Raw genomic sequence first — 26,804 nt, 5'->3', positions numbered from 1 at the left:
GCCTCTGAGGCTCAAAGTTGCTCAGAGACCGGGATCATGTGACTCCTCGGGACAAGCGGGAGACGGCCTGAGAGTGGATGATGCTGTGGTGCGTTCAGGTTTAGTCAGTTTGTTAGACTCCAGGTGTTTCTCTTGTGAGGCTGTGAACAAAAGGCTGAACATCTGGGAGAACACAGGTGACGTCACATCTGGTCCACAGTTGCTTCATGTTTCAGCTCCGGCCGGCTCACCATTGTACAGAAGGTCCCTGAAGGCACCGCGGCCGTGTAACTGGGTCAGAACCCAGACAGGAAGTTACTGTTCAACTTACTGATCTGTGGGTCCTGGTTCCTGGATGTCAGGTCCAGTTTTTCCTTCCTGCTGGTGATTGTTTTTGTGTGTTTCAAACCAAATCTTTACGCCTCACTCTCAGGGTGCCGGTGCCGCGGCCCTGCCCAGTGTTCTAAGGAGAAGGGGCGTGGCAGTTAGTAGAACGCGATCGACAACGTTTCTAATCGCGCCAATCCAAAATCCGTTTTTTAAAAAAAAAATTCAGTAAATGAAACTCGTCAATACACAGTTTGTCCAGCAGGGCGGCTCCACTGGCACCATCTACAGTGGGTGGAGTCGAGCGTGACATCACTCAATGAAACTGCTGACAAACTGATATCAGACCATGTAAATCAGTTGAGCTCTTAACGTTAGCACGGAGCTCATGGTACATTTTTAACTGACGCCCTCTGTGTCCCGTTTCTGTTACCATGGAAACGAAGGACATCATGTTAGGAAAGCAGTGGCTGTAAGAAACGGCGAGGCGGCGAGCAGCTGAAACATGAGAAGCAGCTGCTTCGTCCTTTGACCCTGCACAGAAACACTGGAGCAGAGGACGCGGAGACGTTTCCCTGGAGACAAACACCGATGAAAAACAGACAAGTTAGAAAGAGCCCGCTATGCTACGCTCCCCGACGAGCGTGCTCTACGCCGACAGGTCCCCGTTGTCGAAGCGTTCCTGGTCGTAAACCTCAGCGACCACCTTCCTGCCGCCGAACCAGCGGTGGTTCAGCGCCTGGATGGCTCGGTTCATCTCGGCAGCTTCCGAGAACTCCACAAAGATCTTGACGATGACTTCGGCGTCGTCCTCCTCTCCCTGACGCTCCTGATAGATAATGACTCGCTTCACCTGGCCGAACTTCCCGCACTCCTCGGTGACCTCGCCCTCCAGGTCGTCGTCGATGTCGTCGGGCCCGACCATGTTCCTCAAAACCATGACGGTGGACTGAAAGGAGATACGACAGGTCACGACCACTAGAACCAACGATTCGCCATTAGGGGTGGGCGGGACTGAAGCGTACCTCCTGCTTGCGCAGCAGCTTCCTCATCACCATGTGTCGGGCGCTGCTGCCGCTGATGCTCATGTGCTCCTGGTCGCTCAGCGGCTCCATGGCGCCGTCCTGCTGCACCTCCTGCTGACGCTCCTCCTCCTCTTTCTTCTTTGGATCAGCACCAAAGGAAACCGTCTGTGTTGGGGGCGTGGCCAGCACAGGGTTCACCAAGCCCACCTGAGGCACACCAGGTCTCACTGGGGTCACACCTGAAACAGGAAGCAGGAAGTGTTACCTGTTGGAGCACCTTTTATTGGTTAGCATCTTTGGATGAGCCTGGCTTCAAAATAAAGAGAGGTGAGACGTGTGGGCGGAGAAGACTGCCCCAAACTCAAGATGCGATGTCATGTGGGTGGAGCCTGTGTGTGTGTGTTGACAGGGCTCAGGTGTTCCTACCTGTGATGACACCTGGAGCCTGGTGGGCCATGACAGCCTGAGGGAGGCCTCCGAGCTGCTGGGACAGGAGCGCCGGTCCGGCCAGCGCTCCGAGCACCGATGCTCCCACCGCCTCCTGAACGCACCACAGAACATAATCAGTACAGCTGTCTCAAACACTACAATCCTGTACTACAGGAAACACTACATACCACTGCTTCTGTGCACATACAGGCAGAAAAACTACCGCACTGCATGTACTACACTTCTTAGAGCATGTTCCTGTGCCTTGTCTCTGGGGGGGGCGGAGCTCCCTGAGTTACCTGAGCTGTGATCTTTGCGGTGGCGACGGCAGCAGCCATGGCGGCGGCAGTGGGCAGTCCACCAGACGTCGTTGGTGTGAGAAGGGGCATGGGTGGCGTCACGGCTTTGCCCACGCGCAGGTACTGACCACCCAGGTCGAACAGGTTCATGGAGGCGACGGCGTCCTGGGCCGACTGAGCCTTCTCATACTCTGCACGCAGGAAATGAGCAGACCGCCATCAGAAGTCCCGCCTACATCACACAGAGCCCCACCCTGAACAGAGCTGTCTGTCAGCTGACGGGGAGCCCAGGTGTGACACCTGAACACCTGGGCTCCCCGTCAGCTGACAGGGCTAACGGAGCCTAACAAACCCTTAAAATGAAGTCGACCCGTCAGGCTGAGTTGCTATGGAAACAGATTGGTGAATCCAAACATGAGAACCGCAGGGGGTGGGTCACTGACCCTGGGTGCACCTGAGAGGGTCCACACCCCTCTGCGTCTTCCCTGTTAAAGCTTTCACGCCGCGGCGGAGCCGATCGGCCGCTCACCGATGAAGCCGTAGCCTTTGTGCCGGCCCGTGGTCGGCTCGCGGGCCAGCATGCACGACTTGATCTTTCCAAAGGCCTCGAACACACTCTTGATGTCATCGTCGGAGAGGTCGGGGTGCACTGACGCCACGTAGATCCTGTTGAAGGCACGCGCTTCCTCCGCCAGCTGGTCGATGATTGGCTGAGCCTGGCCGATGTTGCTGGGCCTCCCGACCTGCGAGACAGCGAGAAGGGAAACTCAAAACCCGGCTCAGAGTCAGAGGAGGCGGGGCTTCATCGTCAGCTGGACTCACCTTGATGTTCCGTCCTCCGAGGACAACTGAGTTCATCTGCTCCAGTGCAAGCTGCGCCGCTTCAGGCATCTCGTATTCCACGAAGGCGAAGCCCTGCAGGTGCCATGGCAACGGTTAGACCCGCCCACCTCAGAGTGTGGTGTGTGTGTTTTATGTGAGTGTGTGTGTGACCTTGTGCTTCATGGTCACAGAGTCCCAGGACATGTCGATGCTTTTGATTGGTCCAAAGGGGGCGAAGGCCTGCCTGATGGTGTCCTCTCCGAGTTCGTAGTAAATGGATCCAACGTACACGCGACACATGATGGCGAGCGCTCTCTGCCGCTGAGCCGCCACCTGAACAGACACACAGAAAGCAGAGAAGAAGAATGAGCCAGCAGCTCACCGCTCAGCAAGGAGGGGCTACACGCTGTTACTCACCGATTGCAGAGGAGACAGAGCGTCGCCCAAACCCATCGTCAGAGACGCCATCTGAGACACACATGAGAGAAAAGGTTCAGTGTGACGAAGCACAGGGGCGGAGCCAAGTCTGCACCCACTGCAGATGAAAAACACGAGTCAGCAGAAGTGTTCGTCAGAGCGGTGAGGCCAAGGGAGGTGAGAGCCGGGGGCGGCCGTGGGTGGGGCTCAGTTTTGACCCATCGCAGCAGCCCATCGTTCTGTAACCACGTCACCAGACTTGTCGCGCTGACTTAAACGTCACAGACGCGCTGATGACGTGACGTTTGAGCGACGCGTGAAACCAATGCAGAGAAAGCGCGTGTTTGCTGACTCAGTGCAACACAACTGTCAGATTACACGTTTAACCTCCTGGGACCTGCGTCCACATGTGACGTCACATTTTGGGTTATTTAGACCAAAATACTAAATTTTGCTCTACATGGGCCTGATTTCCACCTACGAGGACATTATGCTGCTACTGTTCTATCGACATTTTAAATGAAGATCCTCATATGTGGCTCTGATTTTTCTTAAAAACAAAAATAAGGTTAAAAAAAAAAAAATCTGGTAATTTGGGCCTCAATCAGCCCGAATATCAAAGAGAAATTAAAAATGCTGCCGTGGAAGAGTTCGGGTCTCAGGAGGTTAAATAAAGTTTAAATCAAGGTTTCATTCGCATCACGTTCCTCGTGTGTGTTTGATCTTTGTGAGTCTTTTTTTGCCTTTCTGTGAAAGTTTTGTATCAATAAAATATTTTCTGACACCATGACGGCTCCATGATGTGATGAATCCAAAACTAATAATCAATATCAGACTCCCCTCAGTGGCTGCCCGATTAATGCTTCAGCTCACCTGGGTGAGCGGGTCTGACTCCCACCGTGTGACTGCTGTTACCTATACTGTTCCCTCTGACGCCCCGCCCCCTGAGCACACCTGTGAGGATACCTGCAGGTTGGTGATCTGCTGCTGCTGAGCCAGAGTCTGCTTGACGAGGACGCTCTTGATGCTCTGCTCCATTGCGTACTTCTTCGCCTGCACACAAACAGCCAATCACAGCTCGCCAGTCACAACAGCACGTGTATACACTGTGTGTGTGTGTGTGTGTGTGTGTGTGTGTGTGTGTGTGTGTGTGTTTATAGACCTTCTGCAGCGCCTCCGCCTGGTTGGGGGTGAGCGGTGGCAGCCCCAGCTTGGTGGTGGTGCTCTGTCCATTCTCCATGATGAGAGCCGGCCCTCCCTGTCAGAGATCAATACTGACTGATTAGCGATCAATCGCACAGACGATCAATCACAGCTGTTCTCTTCACGCTGTCAGAGGCTGCACCCATCCTAAACTTCACCCATACCCATCAGTCTGTGACATCACCTCAGACACAGCTGATGCCCCGCCCCCACTCACAGAGCTAAACAAACCTCCACTTAACGACTCTTCTTCTGCGTGGGTTTTTATTGTTTCCTTCATGCTGAACACAAACTTTATCATCATCGGTACGAGTGCAGCCACACAGGTGAGACCTTCACCTGCGCAGGTGAGGTCAGGCTGAACAGCCACAGAGACTCACACTCAGCTCCAACCACACCAGCAACCTGATTGACTGATGATCATGTTCTATTCAGAGTGCTGTAACAGGTGACCTGGATCAGCGTAGTGTACATCAAACAGTAGCAGTGGAAACAGAGGAGGAGGTCGTCGAGGCAACGGTGTACCTGCTGCTCGGTCTGTGGCGTTCTGTCAAATTCGGGGACCGCGGTGTTGGTTCGTGTGCCGCATTTTCCTCGTTTGTGGTTTTGATTTTTTTAGGACACTCAGTTCACCTGATCTCAGGTGAGCAGGTACGAACAGGTCTGCTACTCCAGGATCATCAGCATCTTTAGAATAACACACCTGTATCTTCATGTGTTCATCTCTAATGTGGAACTTCAACTGCGTACAGGTGATGATCAGTTCCCACAGTGATACACTCAGGTGAGAAGTGAACCACCTTCTCAGTACAGGTGAGCGAAACTACCACCGTGGACGGTAAGTTGACACCTTAATACTCCTAGGTTGTTAGCTTAGCATCAGCAGCTAGCAGAACCGTCCAGAACTTCCGTGCTAACAGTTAGCCTAGCTGAGCCGCGCGCACACCGTTGATCACAGAGAACCGATCAGCGGCTGATCGATTAATCGACCTCTGCGGTCGGTTCCGGTCAGTCTGTGGTGTCGAACCGATTGTGTTACGGAGCACGCGCCGAGGGTCCCTGCTGTTAGCATTAGCTTAGCTTCGTGTTTCCATCCAGGCACATTTCGGATCGTACCGCAGAAACGGCCGCCGCCATACAGCTGCTCCCGCGCTGCGCTCCGCCGCTCCCGCGCTGCTCTCCCCGCTCTCCGCTCGCTTCGGTTCGGATGGTTCTGCGCTCGGAGTCCCCGCAGTCCGCACCGCGGCTCCGCCTGACGTCACTTCCTCTGACAGAAGAGTGTTTGAACAAACGACAACTTCAGGAGCTGAAGCCGGAAGCAGGACCAGTTTTTTTCAGAACTTTATTTTGCAAAAGTATATTACAATGGAACGGCGTGTCAAATTAAACAACTAAGATACATATCAACATTAAAAGGAGAGAGAAGAAAAGGAAATAAAAAATAAATTAAAGAAAAAAAGAAAAGGAAAAAAGCGAGAGATACAGTGACATTGAATAATTAAACAAGGACATTAAATATAGTACAAACATTTACAGTTTTTAAAGCTTTTTTTGTTGTGAGAGGAGCAAATTGTGTTCACATAGAGTTCAATTTCTTTCCTAAAAGTGAGAAAGTGAGGTTCCTTGCTTGAAAACTTACATTTATGGATATGGCATTTGGCGAGGAGTAAAATCAGATTAATAAGGTAAAAAGCATTCGAGTCTTTCCTGCTAAAGTCAGTGTTACCAAATAACACATTTTGGTAAAAAAGCACAAAATTTGATAAGATGTTCTTAGAGATGAAAACAGCGATATCTTTCCACAAAATCTGCGTAGAGGTACGAGACCAGAGTAGATGTGAGCAGGTCTCTGGGGCGATCTTACAGAAGGAGCAAAGAGTATCTATATCCCTCTTATATTTTGAAGGAAGCATTTAACAGGGTAGAATCTATGAATTAGCTTAAATAAAATTTCCTTCCCTTTGTTAGTAAGGAGGAATTTTTGTGGCAAACACCAAACTTTTTTTTTTCCAGTCAATGTCCTTGACAAAATTAGACCAGAAAGAAATGGAAGGAGGAATGGAGACAAGTGACTCTTGAAAAAGAGACCTAATCTTGGCATTCACACCTTTACAAGAGGAGAAACAAATCTGACCTAAAGGAGTCTCTCAGGACAGAGCGGGACAAGAACAGGAGAGGGGAGGCAGTGGTATTTCTAAACAACATGGACAGAGCAGATGGTATGGCATCAAAAACAATACAAAACTCCCTTGGGGATACTGGGATGTTATATCTGGATAGGAACTCTGAGTAATTGTATAATAAGCCCGCGTTATTGAATAGTTGACTTAGCAGAAGAATACCATTATTAAACCAGTTTTCAAAGAACAGCGACTTGTAAAGAGTGTTACAGTTGTTCCAAATATAAAACCTTTGTGGAGAAAAGTTGTGTTTATAGATTAAGGACTATGCCAAATGAGCTTGTTGATGAAAGTTTGAGAGTTTCATTGGGATTTTCTGAATATTGTAGTTGCAGAGAAGAATAAAGTCCAAGCTACCCAAATGTGAAAAGATATGATGAGAAATGAAGTTCCAGATGGAGTTTGGGTTTTTCAGATGTTTTTTTAATCCAATTTACTTTGAAAGTGTAATTTAGGGAGCTGAAAGACCAACATCTAACTACAGAAGAGTGCCAGAGATGGGTGACGGGTGATGATGATGGCGGAATACAAGAACAAAATAACAATAACAATAAAAATAATAAAATTAAAATATTAGAAGTCCAAAATGTAATGTATTTTAATTTCCTTTGTGTTTTCAAGGTCTTTAACTGTGGCGCTGTGTTGCAGAAGTGTTTAATATAGGCTTTGCAGTCTCTCCATCATTTTGTATGAATAGGAATTTTTCCCAAGAGCAGCAGAGGTCGGAGGAAGTAGGTAGTGAATTAAATCTTTCCCTTCAAAACACACTTCAAGTTCGATTTTTTGGTCTGTCTGTAATAATAAACATCATTCTGAAAGAGTCTGGCATTTATACACATGGATACAACAGGTGACAAACAGCTTCAGTGTGGAAGTGACACAAACAACAAGAATAGTTCTCAAGCTTAAACCTCTCCAGTGTCCGTATGATGAAGTACCTTAAATGAAGCTCCACTAACTTTGTTGCTTAAGCAGAATTTCCCTCCATGAAGCCAAATTTGGCTCCATTTAAATTCTCCACATAAAGAAGTCCAACAGGATTGTGTAGGTTTGTTTATCTCTACACCACTCTCTCAAAGGTTTGTACGTGTGAGTTGGTGCACTAAGTGTAATTCCCACATTGCCACATGGATAGACGGATCTAAAAATAGCCAGCTGGAATGTTAATGGACTGAATGATGTAATTAAGAAAAAGACTGTTTTAACATCACCCTAACCCTGGAACGGGCAAAAGTGCAGGGCTGTCGGTTCTGATTCATAAAACTTTGTCTTAACTTCACTGAGGCAAAAGTAGATAAGGAGGGTAGATATAAACTAGTACGTGGACAATTATTAGATACACCAGTAATTTTATGTAATATTTATGCTCCCAATTCAGACACGCCTACGTTTTTCATCATTTATCACAGCTTCTTTTGGAATCGCACAGTGCACAAACAATAGTAGGCGCAGACTTCAACCAAATACTAGACCGAGACCAGGATTTCTCAAAAGTGGTAGGTGGCGTTTGAATGTGTCCTTACTGTTATTTACTAAAATGATCAGGGATGACATCTAATTTTTAAGGAGACAAGAGGTTGAGAGGACACTACATTGGCTATGAAAGCGTATTTGAGAGGGAGGATCAGTTCCTTTGCTTCCTTTAAGAAGAAGACAGGCAATGAAAATATCACCACACTGGAGTCTGAGCCAAAAACCCTCGGGCACAAGGATAGGGCTATGCTAAATAAAACCAGTACTGTTAAACAGAAGTTGAACACACTGTGTAATAAAAAGGCAGGATGCGCTCTGCTTCGTACAAACCAGACTGTGGGTGAAAAACCAGGCTGGCTCTGAACACATCGTGTCAACAGCTGTGAAACAGCTCGGAGCTTGGTTACCTACCACCACACACATTTGGTCCAGAGACAGAAGCGATGTGGGCATCTCTCTGAAGTTGTTTGGTACGAGTCACAAACCTCACCAAAGGCACCACGATGTAAAGGACACAGGGCAGGTGGGACTTTAATACCTTTATAAATCAAAGAGTTTTGATTAGTGGGACACCAGTCGACTGGCCACAGTGGCATAAGGCAGCCATCCTTTAAATGTCGCGTTTCTTTGGAAACATTTGGTTCTACCATCAAAGCTTTGATCACATTGTTACTTTGTTAAAGACGTCCTGTCCGCACCACCTCATACTCAGCATCACCAACTCGCCGTTTGACCATGAAGGCTCTTTTCCACTCGGCGAGTAACTTTGAGCCTGAAGTGTGTAGCTTTGCTGTCAGGTCCAGGACATACCAAACCTCACGTTTAGAGGGGCTTGGACCCTCCTCTCAGTTAGTGAAACGGTGCGCAGCAGCACTGCTTCCAGATATCGCGCTGCATAATCCACCAGATTACCACCCAGGCCTACATGAAGACTGTACTCTCATATTCTTTCAGCACGTCCCACCAGGGGGAGAACACTGCTCCCAACTTCTGCTACAACTCTGAATTATGCCACATTCAGAAGTTTGCAGACGACACGGCCATCATGGGGTGTATCTGGGATGATCAGGAAGAGGAGTACAGAAGTCTGGTGAGGAACTTTGTCGCATGGAGTCACACAAACCACCTGCAACTCAACACCTCAAAGACTAAGGAACTGGTTGTGGACTTCAGGAGGTCCAGACCAGGTCCACTGCCAGTTCAGATAGAGGGGGAGGAGGTGGAGGTGGTCAACAAGTACAAGTACCTCGGGCTGTGGGTGGACAACAAACTGGACTGGTCATGCAACATAGAGCACCTGTATAAAAAAGCCCAAAGCCGACTGTACTTCCTCAGGAGGCTGAGGTCTTTCAACATCTGCAGGAAGCTCCTGAGGATGTTTTACCAGTCAGTGGTTGCTGGAGTACTTTTCTATGCTGTGGTGTGCTGGTGGAGCAGCACAGCAAAGAAGGACTCATCCAGGCTGGAGACACTGATCAGGAAGGCTGGCTCTGTGGTCGGCATGAAGCTGGACACTCTGGTGACAGTGGCAGAGAAAAGGACACTAAAGAAACTGCTGGACATTATGAACAATGCTGGGCATCCTCTGCACACGGCCATTAACAACCAGAGGAGTCTGTTCAGTGACAGGTTGCTTCTCCCCAAGACAAGAACTAACAGACTTAAAAACTCCTTTGTCCCACACGCCATCAAACTGTTTAACTCCTCTCTGGAGGGGAGAGGGAGGGGAGACAGGAGGACAAAGGAGGGGGGAACAAGAAAGCTGTAGTGCCTCTTCACCTCACTGTGCAATACTTTTGTTAATATTCAACGGTGCAATAGACTCCATACTCGAAATGTGCAATTCACTTGTATTTTTATTTTTTATTTTTATTCCTATTTATTCTATTTATCCCCTTTGTATATTTTATTTATATATGTCTCTGTATTTATATATGTGTGTGTGTGTATATATATAATATTCTGTAACTCTGTAACTTCTGTCGGTGCTGTGCTTTTGGAAACCGAATTTCCCAGAGGAACCCACCCGAGGGATTAATAAAGTTTTATCTTATCTTATCTCTGTCATCCTCACCTGGTTCCTCTGTGCACACACACAGTTCAGTCTCGTTTACCTCCTCTGTGTGTGTTTACAGGAAGTGTGTGTGTTATTGATCACACGGAGCGGTGATTGGTGATCGATCAGTTTCTCTGACTTTATTTAAACATGTCAAACACATTTACACATTTATTCCATTATGAAACAGCATGCTAGCAACAACTAATCAATATCTGAACTCTGAGCAGCCTCCAGCAGCACGTTACCATGGTGATGATGAGTGATTTCATGGATGGAGCAGAACGCCGTCGATAGTCTCGGATCAATAAATACGCGATGTTCTACACAGGAAACGTTCTTTAGGTCTTCAGGTTCCACCCTGGCCCTGCTGAAGTTCATCAGGAGGCCTCAGAAGGCTCTCCGGCAGGAGGACAGAACCCGGAGGAACTTCTAGAAGGGCATTCCTCCGGAGATCTGCCGGGCCACCTGCTCGTCCGGGGTCTCCTCCCGCTCCGGCCTCCTCTCCTGGTTCCAGTCCTTCAGACCCTCGGGCAGCGTCGTGTCTTCGTCCTCGCCGCCGGTTCCTTCCACGAACTCCTCGTAAGTCGACTTCTCAGCGAAGGGCCGTTTGCCGAGCAGCTCCACCATGTCGTTCTTATCCAGAACCTCCTTCTCCAGTAGCCGCTGCGCCACCTGCCAACGCCACAGAGGACAGGTGAGCACAGAATGATCACGGGCAGAAGCACGCAGGACCCTGCTCCGCAGAGCTGAACCAGAACCGCCCAGAGCCTCGTGACTCAGTGGCTTTCTGAGGCACGTAGAACACAGCTGAGCCTACCTTCTCCACCTCGGCCTTCTTGTCGTTGAGGAGTTGCTGTGTTCTCTGGTACGCTTCGCTGATCAGGGTTCTGACCTCGGTATCGATGAGGCGGGCCGTGGCCTCGCTGTACGGCTTCTCCAGAACCATCTCGCCCTGGCGCGGCAGGTCGAAGGACACCTGGCCCACCTTCGGGTTCATCCCAAACTGAACGATCTGCAGGAGAACACAAGGAGGAGGTCAGACCGAGCAGAACCCCCACAGGAACAACTTCATTTCCAAAACCTGCACTAACAAAAACACGACTGGAGCTCATCAAAGAGCCAAAGCTTCGAGGTTCACGTCTCCCCCCGAACTCGGCTTTAAAGGTTCTCGTTCTAACGTCATCCTGAGACTTACAGTGAAGGCTAACACCTGCAACACCTCTCAGGTATCACACCTGCCTCACACCGCCTGAGGCTGTTAAGCCTCTGGAAATTGGTTGATTCTGTTCATTTGAAGGTATCGTCTTCATCGGGTGACTCCTTCAGTCTCAGCTGACTGCAGGTTTCAGTCTTATTGGACATCTGCACAAAGACCGACACCTGACGACCAATGGGCTGTCAGGTCAGTTTATGATCATTAATATGCAAACTGTCACGACCACTCATCAACAGCCACTGATCAATGTCCATGAGTGGCGTTCACAGAGCCGGGGAATGGCTGCAATCACAGCATTGTAGCATGGTGACAGGTTAGGCCCCCTCACACTTCATGTAAATGCCCATTGTTCCATCAGTGGTGCTGCAGTCAGGCGTTGTGCAGATGTCCTGTTTATAAGGTTGAAACCTGCATTCAGCTGAGACTGACGGAGTCACCTGATGATGATGAAACGTCCAGATGATTGAGCTTCAAGACTCTGGCTTATGGCTAAACTGTGGATCCAAATGCTGGCGACTCTTTTTCAGGTGTTTCTAAAGTTAAACCTGAGAGGCTCATTCTGATTCATGCACTCGGCCCAAACTACACAGAGCCTTAAGACTTCTGGAGGCGCCGTGGACCAGAGGTGCCGTGGATCAGAGCTGCCGTGGACCAGAGGTGCCGTGGATCAGAACTGCCGTGGATCAGAGCTCTCTGCTGCTGTGCTTTTAACATGAAAGCCCCAAACAGAGAAGCCCCTCAAAATAAACAGCTGATGAAGAAGAACGGTACTAATCACTCCGATGACGGCGTCGGGCAAAGAGAAAACACCGTATTGACGGCTCACCTGGGCGTAGGCGCTTTGCGTCACCTTTCGCAGGTCGTCCTGAGCGCCCGTGGTGATGCGGCCGAAGAAGATCTCCTCCGAGACTCGGCCCCCCAGAGTCATGCACATGCGGTCCAGCAGCTGCTCCTTCGTGTACAGGTACTGCTCTTTGGGCAGGTACTGCGCGTAGCCCAGACCCTTCCCTCTGGGGATGATGGACACCTGTGCAGGTCACAACACAAACTGATGAGTCTGCACCAGCCCCCATTCAAATTTCACTCAATTGTGCAGCTACAGCACCGCGGCGATCGAGTCACCTTCAGCAGCGGATCGGCATGCTCCAGGAACCATCCGGCTACGGCGTGCCCGGCCTCATGATACGCCACCGTCTTCTTCTCCTCGGGCTGCAGGACCTGAGTCTTTTTCTCCAGGCCTTCAGACAGGAAGAGACGCTGTATGAAATCATCCTGCAGCCAACGCCACGCTCCAACATTCGAACTCTCGCACTCACCTCCGATGACCCTCTCGATGGCCTGCTCGAAGTGCTTCTGGCTGATAGCGTCTGAAAGGTGGCGAGCGGCAATCAGAGCCGCCTCGTTACAAACGTTGGCGATGTCGGCACCTGATTGGAAGAGAGCAGGGAGGACAAAGTTGTGTCTCGGACCAAGCAGGTGCACAAAGTCTGAAACGACATTCAGCAGCGCTTACCTGAAAATCCAGGTGTGAGGGCGGCCATCTTCCTGGCCAGAGAGTCTTTGTCCATGTCAGGCTCGAGCTTCAGGGGCCGCAGGTGGACTTTAAAGATGGACGCCCGACCTTTGATGTCAGGAGGGCCTTAGAGGAGAAGGATATCACCTGATTGTGACCTCACACGAGCTCATACAGAAGATGTACACGGCTCGCCTGGCGCTCTGACTCACCGATGTAGATCTGCCTGTCGAAGCGGCCGGGTCTCATCAGCGCCGGGTCCAGGATGTCGGGTCTGTTGGTTCCCGCCAGGACCACCACGTTGGTGGCGGTGTTGAAGCCTGCGGCGCAGAAAGCAGTGAGCAATCGCCATGTCTTCATCATTACAAAGCTGAGTTTAGCTCCACCCACCGTCCATCTCTACCAGCAGCTGGTTCAGCGTGTTCTCCTGCTCACTCTGACCGCCAAAGTTGCCCCGCCCCCTTTTGCGCCCCACAGCGTCGATCTCGTCAATGAAGAGGATGCAGGGGGCGTTCTTCCTCGCCATGACGAAGAGATCTCTCACCTGGGAAGGAAATGACATCAGCTCCAATGCCAGACTCCTCCCCCAACAGAGCCACGTGATTTTGAACACGTTGGCAAACAGGAAGTGAGGTAACCACAGTTAGTAAAACACACTCACCCTGGCGGGGCCGACGCCCACGAACATCTCCAGGAACTCGGAGCCGTTGACGGTGATGAAGGGCACGTTTGCCTCGCCCGCCGTTGCTTTGGCGAGAAGCGTTTTTCCGGTGCCGGGAGGACCGGTCAAGATGGCGCCCTGCTCACAGACATCAACATAAACGCCATCAGTGGCGACCCTACAGGCCCCGCCCACACCTCACAGTTTTATCTTTGGCTGAATGGTGGCACTGACTGTCTGACCTGTGTCATAACCCCGCCCCCTTCGACTCTCACCTTGGGGATCTTGGCGCCGAGGTCCTGGTACTGTTTGGGGTTCTTCAGGAAGTTCACGAACTCCATGATCTCCAGCTTGGCCTCCTCGCAGCCCGCCACGTCTTTGAACTTCACGTCGATTTCGTCTTTCAGAATCTTCGCCGTTGTCTCGCTGACGCTGAACAGCCCGCCCATCCCCCGGCCAGGACGTCCCGCCCCTGCCGGTCCTCGCCGCAGCATGAAGAGTAGGAAGCCAATGATGAGCACGGTGGGGAGCATGCTCAGTAGGAACGTGCTGGAAGAGGGAGACAGGCGTGGTTAGAGGTGTAGGCCTGAGGTGGAGCTGAGGCCGGAGGTCGTGCTCGTACCCGTCGCTCTCGGTGGAATAGACCACGGGCAGCCTGTTCTCGCCCTCGATGCCGAGCTCGTACTGCGCCGTCTCCAGGTTCCTCTCAAACGTGTCCACGCTGCCGATGTTGAACCAGACGTACTGCTGCGAGACACACACGAGAACCCGCTCAGAACCGAGTGCGGCGCCTAGAACGCTGCTCTGCAGACAGAAACACACTCACCCCGTCCGCCGGCGTCTTCCCCGCAGAGAAAACCACCTTCACGTAGCGCTTGTTCACCACCTCCAACCGATCCACCTGCCGAAGACGCACAGCAGCGGTCAGCTTCCTGTTTGTACATCATCAGGTCCAAACGTTTTAAACTTGGTTTGAGGAACCACTGTAACCAGCTTTAACCTGATTGGTTTTTCATGTCTGCGTGACAGAGTTCATTCAGGAAGTGGAGTTACGGGTCAGTTACACCAGCGCCCCCTGGTGTTCCTGCCCCGTAACTCCACGGGAAAGTGCAACTATTCAAAAAATGGCTGCATTTCACCTGCCGCAGCGACACGACCACTTTACTTTCAGAGCGTCTGACGACATCATCGTGAACTAAGAGGCCCAGCGGGCGTCCTCACCACGCCTTTGGACAGGTAGTTGTTGACAAAGTCTTTCCAGGTGACCTCGCGTCCTCCGTCCCTCAGGAAGAAGTAGTAAGTGACGGTGGTCCAGAACGCCACCCCGCTCAGGAAGTACATCCGGAATTCCCTATCGTCCCAGGGCACCTCCCCCTGAAACAGACAACAGCTGAGACCAGAGCTCACTTACACCTGGACAGGTAAGAGGTCACAGGAGGAGAGAATGACCTTCTGCAGACGGCTGTACCAGTGTGACTCATCCTTACGACCTCCTCGCTTTCCCCCGCCGCCGCTGCCACCTGCTCCCCCCCCTCCTCCCGTTGACCTCCCTGATGCTCTCTGTGAGTTAGCGGGTTTGGATTCTGAGAAATAAATAAATAAATCTGGGACTCAAACAGCAACAAACATCAACACATCCACCTGATGGAGCGTCGGGTGAACAAGAACAGAGAGACATTCAGCAGGCAGACACCATCTCTACTTTTAAGATTCAAACTTTCCTTTTTGCTAAAGCATATAGTTAGGGTTACAGTAAAGGGCAGTAGAGGTCAGTAGAGAGCAGGAGAGGTCAGCAGATTTCAGTAGAGGTCAGTAGAGAGCAGTAGAGGTCAGTAAAGAGCAGTAGAGGTCAGAGGTCAGTAGAGAGCATTAAAGGTCAGTAGATTTCAGGTTTCTACCTTTGGCTGCAGCTTCAGCTTCGGAGTGTTTCTGCGTTTTCTGACTGTCTGGAAAATATTTCTCGAAACCTGAAGAAAGAAAGCAGATTGTACAGGAAGTGACATCACACACAGATGAGGGCATCACAGCTGATCTACCAGAGCCATTCCACTTCCTGTTAAACTCAGCAGGGGGCGCTATAGAAACAGCTCAGTGATCACAACACCCCCATAGAACAGGAAGGCCACACGAGGGCGGGTCTAAATTTGATTAGCCGGTACCTTTTGGAGGTTTAGAGCTCAGCCTCCTGTAGGCTCCCAGCAGGTCACTCAACAGGCTCCGCCCACTCTGCACCTGTGCTGTGGTTGAAGATGTTACCTGAGTGAACAGACAGGTCAGCAGATCAGAGTACATAGTGCTGAAGGCGCTGACATCATGGTTCGATCAGTCTGCCTGAAGTTTAACAAGAAGTTTGCAACCCCTTCTCTTCTGTATGTGGCGGCGTGGCGGTCTAACCTGCGTCACGTTTCACCAGCTTCAGGTAAAACAGCCTCAAACTAACACACCTGAGTTCACCTTTGTTTCTTTGGTGGACTCCAGGATGTTAATACATTCTGTTGGCTAACCTGACAAACATTTCCCGCTGCTTGTTTGCTGTGTGATGACCTCACAGCGAGCAGCATCTTTGACTACGCAGAGCTTTGCATGGAGGAAGAGAAGACTTCCTGTCAGCTGATTTTAATGACTGTTCAGAGAACATTACTTTGAAACACATTAAAAACACTCATCCTGCTTCAGGCTGCTGTTCCCAGGTATGACTCCATAAACAGCAGCTTCTGTAGCGACGAATCGGAGTGCCAAGCAGCTCCATTGGCTGCCTCTACACAACACAGGAAGTTAAAGCCAACACCTAATGAACGCCATCGTAATCAGGTCTCCTGAGACACTACAGGTGTAGTAACCAGCCCAAAGCTCTTTGGAGGCAGCTGATACTCCTCAGCTCAGAGTGTTCGTAGTCACCGCTTACATTGTTATGCGAATATTCACACAGTCACCTGATTGGTTAGTTGTGTGAGTCTGAGTTGCTGTAGGCGTTTTCTCAGTCTAAGTCTCAGGCGGTTGTACCTATGCAGGTGTTCTGCCTCGACTACTGTCCGCTTACAAAGATCCGAGGGATCCAGGACTATTCCCCATTGGTCAGGGGGTACTGATGTCATATCCTCTAACTTCCCCAGCATCAGTTACCATGGAGATGAAGAGATAAGAAGTGAACCGCCACTTTAACGCAGGTGTACTTTGTACACCTGTCTGTAGCTGGTATCAGTGCACTTCCTGTTTGTTTATCGTAAGTTTGCAGCCAGCTGCTCCTACGGGTCCCGCGGCCTTCGCGCAGCCTCAGCCCAGAGTTCGGCCTCCCGCTGGCTCTGGGCTCCGGACTGCGGGATTAGCCTCTTAGCATGTTAGCCCCGTCGTGCACCTACCAGCCTGGCCGGAGCTCCGGAGGGCGGCAGCAGGCGGAACAGGCCGCGGCAGCCCGCCGACAGCCGCAGGTAGCGGTGAGCCATCCTCCGGCTCTCTCACGCTGATGCGAGCCGAGCTAAACGCGTTTCAAGTTCACCCGAGTTGCTCCGTGACAGCAGCGCGCCGACATGTTTACCTGCAGCTCTTCTTCGTCTACTACCTTGTTGCTGACTCCGCCCTCTGGCGCCCCCTGCCGGCCGCTAAGGAGCCGCAAACAACCTTTTAGAAGAAGCATAGAGAAGGATCTCCACAACAACTATGCAGGGTTCAATATTTTCTGAATTTTTCTGTGCGCAAATATTTTTATGGCTTAAAAACAAACAAAAAGATCATGAAACAGCTCCCAGTTAAACAAACTGTAACACAACATTTTTTTTCCAGCTATTTATTAATACGTGACTTTTATGTATATATATGCCTTTATATATTGTGCTATTCTTAGTTAGTGTATTGTCTGTCTCTGTTAATGTTTGTTTATAATTGTAAACATTGTAACATAATTGTGCATTGTAACGAAAAATAATTTCCCCTAGGGATCAATAAAGTATTCTGATTCTGAACACACCCAGACACTCACACACGGGTCAAACCCTGTTAAACATGCTGGTGAGTTAGTGTCAGATTCCTAATCAGAAACTCTTTTATTTCAAACTTTCCAGTGTGACTGAACATTAATCATAAACTGCTGCTCCCTTCATGCTCACATTTCTGCTCAGGGCTGCAGATCACAAGACACCGAACTGAAACTCAAACACATGAATCCAGGCCAGCAGGAGCGCTGACCTCTGACCTCTAAGTGATCCGGCTACACAAGGGGGATCACTTTTAAAGGTCGCTTATTACTGGGCACACGGACTACGCCCTACAGAAATAGATTATTAACATGCAATAAACGTCTTCAGCTGATGCGGTTACAACATGAATATATTTAAAAACAATAAAATCACACAGAGCCGCTCCCGGCTACAGCCGCCTGGGGGCGCTGTCGGTCTCTCCTCCAGGTGCATGCCGGGTAGAGCAGGATGGCGTCCCCGTCTGTGAGGAGGATCGGAGCGGCTGACCGCGGACTGTCTCCCCGCTGATCCCGCACTCTCTGTGGCCTCAGGACCTTCAGGAGCGTAGCTGCGGCCTTTCTGAGCCATGAGGTAAACTCTCCCGCTCTGTCACGCGCTCATCGGTTGGGGAGCGCGCGCCGTGACCTGCGTACAACCCGGCGAGTCCCCCGCTTCCCGGCGGGCTAACAGCGGCTAGTAGAAGGTAGCATGCTAACAGCCCTGCAGACGGAAGCCACAGTATCTAAGCTTAGCTTAGCTTAACTTAATTTATACCTAGCCTGCTCTCCCCGGATTAGTAAGCAGCAGCTGCAGGTTTGATGAACTGATGCTATCCGCCGCTAGCTCCGGCTTTCAGCGGGGTCAGCCGGCTAGCTTTGCCAGCTGTCCGGCAGCCTGCTGGCGCACAGCCCGAGGAGCCTACTTTCCATCCCTGAGGGCTATTTAAAGCATGACATCATATTTTTATGACGCAGCGAGTGACGTTGTTGTGACCCCACGGGCACTTTAGCAGATTTGGGGTTAAAGGACAATGCTGGATGTTAAATGCTAATGTTAGCAAGTGGGCCTGACTTCAGGTGACAGGAGGACAGCTAGGGGGCGTGGTCTGCGAGCAGCTCATTGACTGTCAGGTGATCGGGGGAGGGTTCACTAGGTGCCCCTGCTGGGCAGGTTCAGGGTCTCTCATGCTCAGTTCATTTTTGGTGTCTGTTCTGCAGGTGTGGGTGTGATGAGAGCACCTAGTGGTAATCAGTTAGCGTGTTCACTCAGACGTTACCTGGACAGGTGAGTGCTACTGTAGGACAGTAACACGATTTTCACATCAGGTCTGCATGCCAACAAATACACAATATACTAAATGGTTCTGTGTTCCTGTGTGTGTGTGTGTGTGTGTGAGAGAGAGAGGGAGTGAAAAGATGCCACCTGGTGGTGACAGTCAGCAACTACAAGCTCACCATTTCCTCAGCTTAGATCTGAAAGACGCCAAATGTGGTTTCAAACCGGCGGTTTGTGCACGTTCACACACACGTGACAGGTGTGCCGCCTCATGCTCACACACACACCCGTAACCCTGGGTCTCCTGACAAGAGCTGGGTGGTTTATTGGCTTTAACACACTGGAAATAGATAGCATGTACGACTGCCGAATGTTCGGGTGACAAGTGAGCTGGAAGAGAGCAGGGAACGATGGCGTGGAGCGGGAGATCAAAAATAAAAGTTATTGTTTTTAACACTCGGGTTCACTTCAGTTCTTTGGGTGTTAGAACTCACGGACTAACAACAGCACGAGCAGAGCGGCTGTAGCTGAGACTTCGAACACTGCCCCCATCTGACTGCAGAACTCTCTGCAGGCAGGCAGTGAATGCCTCGCTTTGCTCAGCCTGAAATCCTGCTTCTCGCATCTGATGAGATGTGCTTGTCAGATGTTGATGTAACCAGGATTAGGGGTATACATGGTGCAGTGGGGCGGGGCATAGATCAGTTGTCAGACAGGAAGAGACTCTCTTTGTTCATGCAGCCTCACCTATGATGCAACTTTAGGGTTGGACCTGCCTGATGCGGGGAGGGGCCTTGTTAGGACAGAATGTGCATTTTTAGGATCTGTCAGAATTTGCTCCGCCCATCAGGCGCGACCTGCTGCTTATTTGTACCTGTGTGTCTCTGCAGGTGCGCTGCGCCGATGTCTGCAGGCGGTCTGGCTGTTGGACTATGCTGCGTTCGTCCACTGGGTGGCGCCTCCTGAGCCGAGCTCGCCACCTCCCTCCCTGCCTCCCCCGCCCTGCTGCTCAGTCTGTCGCCATGTATGCCGCCCGCCTGTACGGCACCGCGGGGGGAGGAGGAGGGGGTGGTGGAGGGGGCGGGGTAAAACAGGGGCGGAGGCCAGGACTATCTGTGCTCGAGGTGCCTCACCCCCATGCAGCCCCACCTCCCCCCGCCTTCCCACTGTACCAGGGTCGCCCCGACGCCCACCGAGGAGCACAATTCCACTACCACCCGCAGCCCCATCACCTGGCTCTGCCCCCCCATTTCCAGCACCACGGCGCCTTCCACGCATACGGGGGTGGTGGGCCCGCAGGAGGCGCTGCCACTAGCAAGAAGAAGACGTGGAACTTCATCCACGAGAAGATGAGCTACGACACGTTCTTCACCATGAAGCGGCTGATCGAGCGCTCGCGGCGGCCCGACGAGGTGCTGCGCTGGGTCACCCAGAACCCCGCCAAGATCTCCCACAACCACTACCCCGTTGCCCTGCAGAAGATCGGACAGCTGCTGCAGGCCACGCCCCCCGCCCGCGCCAGCAGCAGTGAGACCGACGGCGAGGCCTCCGGAGTGGAGGGCGATGCCCGACAGATCCTGGAGCATCAGGACTTCCGGACGCTCTGCAACGCCATCGTCAGCGACTGCGCCAAGTTCGACAACTTCAGCATCGTGAACTGCTTGTACGCCGTCGCCGCGCTCGGTGAGTCGCTGCGTGACGCTCAGACGCACGCCCGCTATCACCCGCAGCGACGCCACTTACCTTTATCTGACCCCTCACAGGTCTGCCCAGCGACTCTGAGGTGGTGCAGGTTCTGGAGACGGAGTCTCAGGCCCGGCTGAACCAGTTCAACCAGAAGGACGTGTCGATGGTGTTCAGCTCCAGCATGAAGCTCCACCCGGGCAGCCAGCACCCGCTCACGGAGGCCTGCCTGGCCGGCCTAGAGAAAAACCTGGAGCGAGAGCGCCACCCGCAGACGCTCTTCCTGCTGCTCTCCTACTACAGGCTCAAATGGCGGTCAATGCAACCGCAGGAAGCCGCCGGCGCTAACAACGGCACGCCTAACCCTGAACAGCTGGTCGCCAACAGGTGAGAACGCGCGTTACCTGGGTTGTTGTTTCTGGTACCCGTGCTGAGGTTTGCGATGTTGGCGCCGTGGCAGCGGTTAACTGCACGTGTGCGTCTGTCCTCAGGAAGATCCTGCGTCTGGTCAAACACACGCTGGCGAGTGTGAGCGGCGTTCGAGACCAGGAGATGGCGCTGCTGGACGAGATGCTGGCAGCGTGCGCCCGTGAGGCGAGTAACAAGAGTCTGGAGCTGATCTTCAGCTCTCACCTGTTCTACCAGAACAGACAGGAGAGGTTCATCAGCAGCCTGGCAGGTGGGTCGCTTCACCCTCATCCCTCTCCATCGAACACGTGGCCATTGCTGTCTCAGCTGTTCAGGTGACTTCGTCTCTGCTGACTCACCTTAACCAGTAACATGTTTCTCTCCAACAGAGGAGTTACCAAAGAAGGTGGACAGCATCACGCCCTACACGATGGCGCTGATCGCCAAATACATCGCCCGCCATCGGCTGAGAGAAACCCGCCTGCTCGACACCATCGCCGACTTTCTGGTGAAGAAGGCGGAATATCTGGACAGTAAGGTGAGGCCGGTCTGGCGGTCACGTGACCTTGACAGCTGCGCACAGGACTGCAGGTGTGTTTGTGTGTGTCCTCAGGTGATCCAGAAGCTCGTGTTCCCGTTCAGCCGGATGAGCTACAGTCCTTCCAATGAGCAGCAGTTCTTCTCCCGGCTGGAAGAGGTGGTGGAGCTGAAGGCGCTCAGCTCGCCGCTCGCCACGGTCAACATCCTCATGTCTCTGTTCCAGCTCGGACATTTCCCCGGCCTGGTCCTCCACCGGGTCTTCTCCTCCGCCTTTATCAGCAACGTCACCAGTGAGTACGGCCAACATGAACCCAACTGACCGGTCGGGATGGGAATATTTAAAAAGTTATTACTCAGATTACACTTTTCCTAAAAGTAATGCAGCATGTTACTTAGTTAGTTCCAGGATAAAGGCGGTCGTTATCCTACTCGTTACGTTACTTTGATGTTTCTCTGTAAAATGATCTGAAACACACCATCATCATCCTTATTTAACAACGTAAACCTGAGGCTACACAAACAACACAAACTCTATCCTGCTGAGGACACCCGCACAAAAAGAGGCTTTAAAACGGTCGTCATGGTGATTGTACTGTAGAAACATGAACAGGTAAAGGCTGCAGCCTGACTGCTGAAGTACAGGCTCTGGCTGCTGGGATGGAGTCTGCATACACTCAGCTTTAACGTCACTCTGAGTTAGCATGCTGTCTGACTAGCTTAGCGTTAGCATGCTGTCTGACTAGTTTAGCGTTAGCATGCTGTCCGACTAGCTTAGCGTTAGCATGCTGTCTGACTAGCTTAGCGTTAGCATGCTGTCTGACTAGCTTAGCGTTAGCATGCTGTCGACATGAAAACTTGATGATTTTTAAGTTTTGTTTTTTCTGTTGTTATTTCAATTATATTTGCATGTTTGAAATAAAAAATTCTATCTATCTAAAATCAGCTGATTGTAGTGAGAGTGCAAGAACCAATAGGCAGGCGGACTAATGAGTCCAAAGACCTGGACTACTGGTCGATTCCCTATCGACTGGTCACACCGTCCACTGTGACTGGTTTGCGACTCATAATATTGATCCTGTTCTAGCCATTGACTGATTACCAGTACCAGGTTAGCCAGTGTAACCAGTGTGACCAGTGTGCTGCTTTCCCCGCAGACAGCCCCTATGCTCTCATCGTCAGGCGGTACTTGTCTCTGTTGGATGCCGCTGTCGAGCTGGAGTACCGCGACTACACAGGGCCGCGACTGCAGGACGCACACAAGGTTCTGATGTTTGACCACGCCCTCACGGCTGATGAGGTCAACCGCAAGTACAGGTAACACTGCACACCTGCACACTGACCCTCTTGGTTGGTGTAAACAGTCTGTTAGCGTCCACCTCACCAGGCCGAGGTCAGTTCAGCTCAAACTCATCAGGATTTGAAAGCACCGACAGGTGTGCTCAACACCAAAGCGACCAGAATACCAGACAGCAGCTGAGCTCTGATTGGTCTGTTCTCTGTCAGTTATAAAGGTCTGGTGGCTGAGGCTCTGCGGCAGCTGGTTGGAGAACATAACTACAAACAGGATGAGGTCCTCCCCCCGGGATACTACACAGGTGGGACACACCTGCGCACACAACCTCTCACCTGGATATTTGGAGCTCCAACGATTTTAAAACATATGGGGGGGGGCTGGCTCAGCTGAAAAACATGGCGATCATCGTGCAGCGTTTGGCTGGTTGGTTTGGTTCGGCATGGCTTCACTCATGCTCCACCCACATGTGTTCTGCTTGAACAGCCAATTACAGAGCTACTTCCTTTCAAAGTAACTGAGAAGCTCCTCCCGTATTTCTGATGCTGTTGGCAAAAGTTAAAATGTTTCGTTAGACGCCGCTGACCTTCAGCTGTGGTCTACTTCCTGTTGCTTAAACAGAAAGTTACATTTTGGACAAGCAGCCTTCACATGCGTACGTAGTTCAAAGGTCAAACGCGTGTGTGTGTGTGTGTTAGGAGCTGGGTCACAGAGGGGCGGAGCCGTCAGCTGCCCCTGCATGTTACTGTTGTGTTGCTACCTGTAATGTGATTACTCTTCTCTCCAGACTTCCTGTTGTGGATGGACACTTCCGGGCGGGTTCTTCCCATCCGCACTGGAGCCGGCCTCTCTCTGACTGTCGTTCCTCCGTCCTGTGTTGTTGTGGCGTCTAAGCCTGCTGATGCAGCGGTTGCCGCAGTTACCTCTGACTTCCAGAAGTTCTCTCCGTTCGTGGCGATGGAGGAGGGCGCCGAGCACTCGTGTCAGGTTGGTGAGGGGATGGGCGGGGCAATGGAGCCGCGGGCCTTCCTGCCCCATCACATCCGCGGCACGCCGGGCACCGCGCCCCACCCGGGCCACCCACAGGCGGGGACCAATGGCAGCACGGTGAACTACGGGCCGTACTACGTCCCGGCGGGGGAGTACTACTCAAGCCTGGCCAAAGAGCACTCGCTGGAGAGTCAGGATAGCTCCACCCTCAGCAGCCCGCCTTCGGACGGCCTGGCTCCGCCCACCACCCAGCCGCCCGCGGGGGCCGGTGCCCCGGACTCTCTGTTCCAGTTTTCCATTGGGAAGATCCTGGAAGACGAGGGTGGCACGGGGGCCCCGAGGCCGGACCACGAGCTTGGGGGATTCTACAAAGGAGTGACGTACGCCGAGGGGGCTGACAGACCGCCCCTGTCGCCACCGCCGCTCCACCCCCCTGAGCAGCCAGACCCCGACGGCCTCCCCGCAGACCAGAGGCAGATCCGGAGGTAAGTCAAACTCCGAGCCTGTGCGGAATTAGTAGCGCCTGCCGCCACTAACGCCGCCCTGCTGTGCTCCCTGCAGGGTCATCATGTCCGTCAATGATAAGTGGCACTACTGCCACAACTCTGACGTCCTGGTGGGCTCCCGTGCCATGAGAGACCGCCACCTGAGGTTGCTGGGATATGTCATCCTGCAGGTGAGTCGGTTTTGCCATCAAACAGTGATGTTAAAGAAACAATTATAGAGAGAAAAAAGATATAGGCTCCAACACCTGACGACGTTAATGCTATTGTCCGCTGACTGTTGCAGTGATGTCAATTAGCCACATTTAGCACCTTTCAACTGCTGACTGAAGGAGATCAGAGCTGAAGTTTCAGTGCCTGTTTTATCCGGACACACGAAGTTCTGTCACAGCAGTGTTTGGCTCCAGAATGATCGATCAAACATACCAACGCCGTCACTGAAGCCCGCCGCCGGTCTGCTGTCAGTCTGTCTGACATTAGTCTGTCAGTCTGATATCGGTCTGCCGTGGGTCTAATTATATGGAGTCCAGTTTTTGCTGCTCTTGACTTCCATTTTCTGCTGTGACCAAAAAGTTTCTCACGTGTGGGACTAATGAAGCTGTGTCTTGTCTTAGTTGGCTTCCTGCTCTGTGGGAAATAACGCGGACAAGTTTGTGCTGTGATGGTTTATAATCAGAAATGATCTGCAAACGCTCGATAAGTCTCTGAGACTGTGCACAGAGCGGCTGCCTGCCATCAGGCTGTTTGCCCGTGACTCAGTGTGGATACGTCACCACACACAGTATCACGGTGCGCTGTGATTCTGTCCACTTTTCCTGATGACAGTCCCCCATGGCTTCCCCGAACCGAAGTCCTGATAAAGAACCTGCTCACACTGAAACAACCGCGTGTGAGTCAACTGCTGCAATAAAGAAGAAAACATGTGGGCGGGTCTGTTGTGCCCCAGTCGTGCATTTGGGCACCACTGTAAACGACGCACGACAGACCTGCCACGTCTTCAGTACGCTTCTTTATTGCAGCTGTCGATTTGCGCGCGGCTGCAGCGTTTCAGCTACAGCCTAAACTCATCAACCACAGGACCCAGTTTATTCTGTTTTAAGCCGGCGAAGCGTGAGTGGGGATGCTGCTCAGGTGTGTCCGCCTCAGCCGCGCCGCAGCCAATAAGACTGAACAGTATTAAACTAAATGATATATTTTACATCTCTGTTCACAAGTTTCTGGATTTCAAATTCACGTTTGTTTAACTTGTTGCTCGTTTGAAGACGTGCTGCAGATGAGTGAAGCAGCGCGGTGACAAACGTTACAAACAGCTGTTTAAAACAAAAATGACTGAAGGATTCATTGTGAACGACTTTATGTAAATAAAGCTGCAGCTCGGCCTTTGTGTCGTCATTTTGTTTAGATGGGGGCGTTACCTATAGCTCTGCAGCTAACCAGCACGTAGCAGCTGGTCCAGCTTCAGTAACCAGGCAAACCTCACGGCTCACTCGTGTCCAAACAGACAGACCAGCTGACCGTTTGGACGCCATCAATCCCTCAGTCAGAGCGGGCTCATCTAGCTGGCTAACGCCATTAAACTTCAGAAATCCTGAATTTCATTTGGCCCTGCCCACTGCCGCCAAATAACATCAGGTTCGGGTCAGGGAACTGGAACCCGTATGTGTGCGGCCGCCTTGATTGGCCAGATAGTTTGAGCTGCTGTGATTGGTTGGTTTAAACTTCTGGTTTCCTCTGAGATAAAACGTCTGTTTTTGTAAATGTGATAGGGTTTAACGCTTGTTCCGTAAGCTCCTCCCATCACGGTCATGTGACGTGCTGTTTCCTGTCTCTTCAGCTGCCGTACCACGAGCTGGAGAAGCTGAATGGCATCGAGGAGGTGAAGCAGTACCTGCACAAGAAGCTGCTGGACGTCACGCTATGACGCCCTGACAGAGCGTGCGAGCGTGTGTCCTGTCTGATGTCAGAGGTCGTGGTTACCTGGTGACGTCCCGTTGGAGCTGCACAAGAAGGAGTTCCAACCAAACTGTTCATTTTTCATAGCGTTTAAGAACTGATTCCTTATCAATAAACAGGTCAGTTAATCAATACAAACACCATCAGATCGATTATTGATCAGCTGACAGGATGCTGCTGTTTTCTGGGCAGTCTCTAACACAGGCGCGTCTCACCTGGGGGCATCTGTGTGATCATGTGACTATCAGCACTGAGGACAATGGGACTGTTGTTCTGAGACCTCATTGGTCGCCCTGCGGATGATCTCACTCGTTTTTTTCCAGGATGGGGAGGGCAGTCCCTTTTATAAGGTGTGGCAACTATGGTAACAGCGATGCATGTGTGGGACTGTTTTATAAATGGGGGGTGGGGGTCACAGAGCAGGGGATGATGGGAACTGTAGTGTGCCAAAGGTCTGAAGGACAGTGCTTAGTGTTTGGGTCAAAGGTCAGATTATTTATTTGTGTGTGAGGTGATGGACAGATGTTTGTTTATATTCTATAAATCTATTAAAGCTGAGATGAACGCAAACTGTGTCCTCACTGACTGACGGGGTCAAAGGTCAT

General features: G+C 51.5%; 3 protein-coding genes across 7 annotated transcripts; 1 reads left to right on the top strand and 2 right to left on the bottom strand.

The window, feature by feature from the left end:
• Positions 1 to 522: 522 nt before the first annotated feature.
• On the bottom strand, positions 523 to 5,780 carry puf60a (poly-U binding splicing factor a). 3 transcript variants are annotated; one of them, XM_040022555.1, is made up of 11 exons: positions 5,618 to 5,780; positions 4,461 to 4,556; positions 4,253 to 4,351; positions 3,299 to 3,349; positions 3,053 to 3,214; positions 2,882 to 2,974; positions 2,589 to 2,802; positions 2,060 to 2,250; positions 1,758 to 1,872; positions 1,332 to 1,570; positions 523 to 1,255 (listed from the first exon to the last, which is right to left on the bottom strand). In XM_040022555.1, the coding sequence occupies exons 1-11, from the start codon at positions 5,636 to 5,638 to the stop codon at positions 956 to 958; spliced, it is 1,581 nt and encodes a 526-aa protein (XP_039878489.1). In that variant the 5' UTR covers positions 5,639 to 5,780; the 3' UTR covers positions 523 to 955. The 3 variants fall into 3 exon arrangements, with proteins under 3 accessions (XP_039878489.1, XP_039878490.1, XP_039878492.1); XM_040022556.1 differs by having other exon boundaries at positions 4,265 to 4,351; positions 5,618 to 5,779; XM_040022558.1 differs by lacking the exon at positions 5,618 to 5,780 and adding an exon at positions 5,027 to 5,601.
• A 4,544-nt stretch (positions 5,781 to 10,324) lies between these two features.
• Positions 10,325 to 17,284, bottom strand: afg3l2 (AFG3-like AAA ATPase 2). Of its 2 annotated transcripts, none has more exons than XM_040022162.1 (17): positions 16,963 to 17,284; positions 15,763 to 15,859; positions 15,502 to 15,570; positions 15,053 to 15,186; positions 14,825 to 14,977; positions 14,430 to 14,504; positions 14,226 to 14,347; positions 13,879 to 14,152; positions 13,604 to 13,741; positions 13,333 to 13,486; positions 13,155 to 13,262; positions 12,943 to 13,068; positions 12,746 to 12,856; positions 12,552 to 12,667; positions 12,256 to 12,456; positions 11,031 to 11,225; positions 10,325 to 10,885 (listed from the first exon to the last, which is right to left on the bottom strand). In XM_040022162.1, exons 1-17 carry the CDS (start codon positions 17,044 to 17,046, stop codon positions 10,643 to 10,645), a joined length of 2,400 nt encoding a protein of 799 aa, XP_039878096.1. In that variant the 5' UTR covers positions 17,047 to 17,284; the 3' UTR covers positions 10,325 to 10,642. The 2 variants fall into 2 exon arrangements, with proteins under 2 accessions (XP_039878096.1, XP_039878087.1); XM_040022153.1 differs by having other exon boundaries at positions 14,226 to 14,350; positions 16,963 to 17,280.
• A 693-nt stretch (positions 17,285 to 17,977) lies between these two features.
• fastk (Fas-activated serine/threonine kinase) lies at positions 17,978 to 26,769 on the top strand. 2 transcript variants are annotated; one of them, XM_040022102.1, is made up of 11 exons: positions 17,978 to 18,147; positions 19,722 to 20,514; positions 20,595 to 20,901; positions 21,006 to 21,193; positions 21,312 to 21,460; positions 21,536 to 21,752; positions 22,617 to 22,776; positions 22,966 to 23,057; positions 23,541 to 24,228; positions 24,305 to 24,419; positions 26,081 to 26,769. In XM_040022102.1, the coding sequence occupies exons 2-11, from the start codon at positions 19,764 to 19,766 to the stop codon at positions 26,165 to 26,167; spliced, it is 2,754 nt and encodes a 917-aa protein (XP_039878036.1). In that variant the 5' UTR covers positions 17,978 to 18,147; positions 19,722 to 19,763; the 3' UTR covers positions 26,168 to 26,769. The 2 variants fall into 2 exon arrangements, with proteins under 2 accessions (XP_039878036.1, XP_039878044.1); XM_040022110.1 differs by lacking the exon at positions 17,978 to 18,147 and adding an exon at positions 18,334 to 18,840.
• The last annotated feature ends 35 nt before the right edge of the window (positions 26,770 to 26,804 follow it).

This window comes from Simochromis diagramma, unplaced genomic scaffold (genome assembly GCF_900408965.1).
Source record: "Simochromis diagramma unplaced genomic scaffold, fSimDia1.1 OVJJ01000385.1, whole genome shotgun sequence".
Classification (NCBI taxonomy): Eukaryota; Metazoa; Chordata; class Actinopteri; order Cichliformes; family Cichlidae; genus Simochromis; species Simochromis diagramma.
This window is presented reverse-complemented; position numbering and strand designations above follow the sequence as displayed.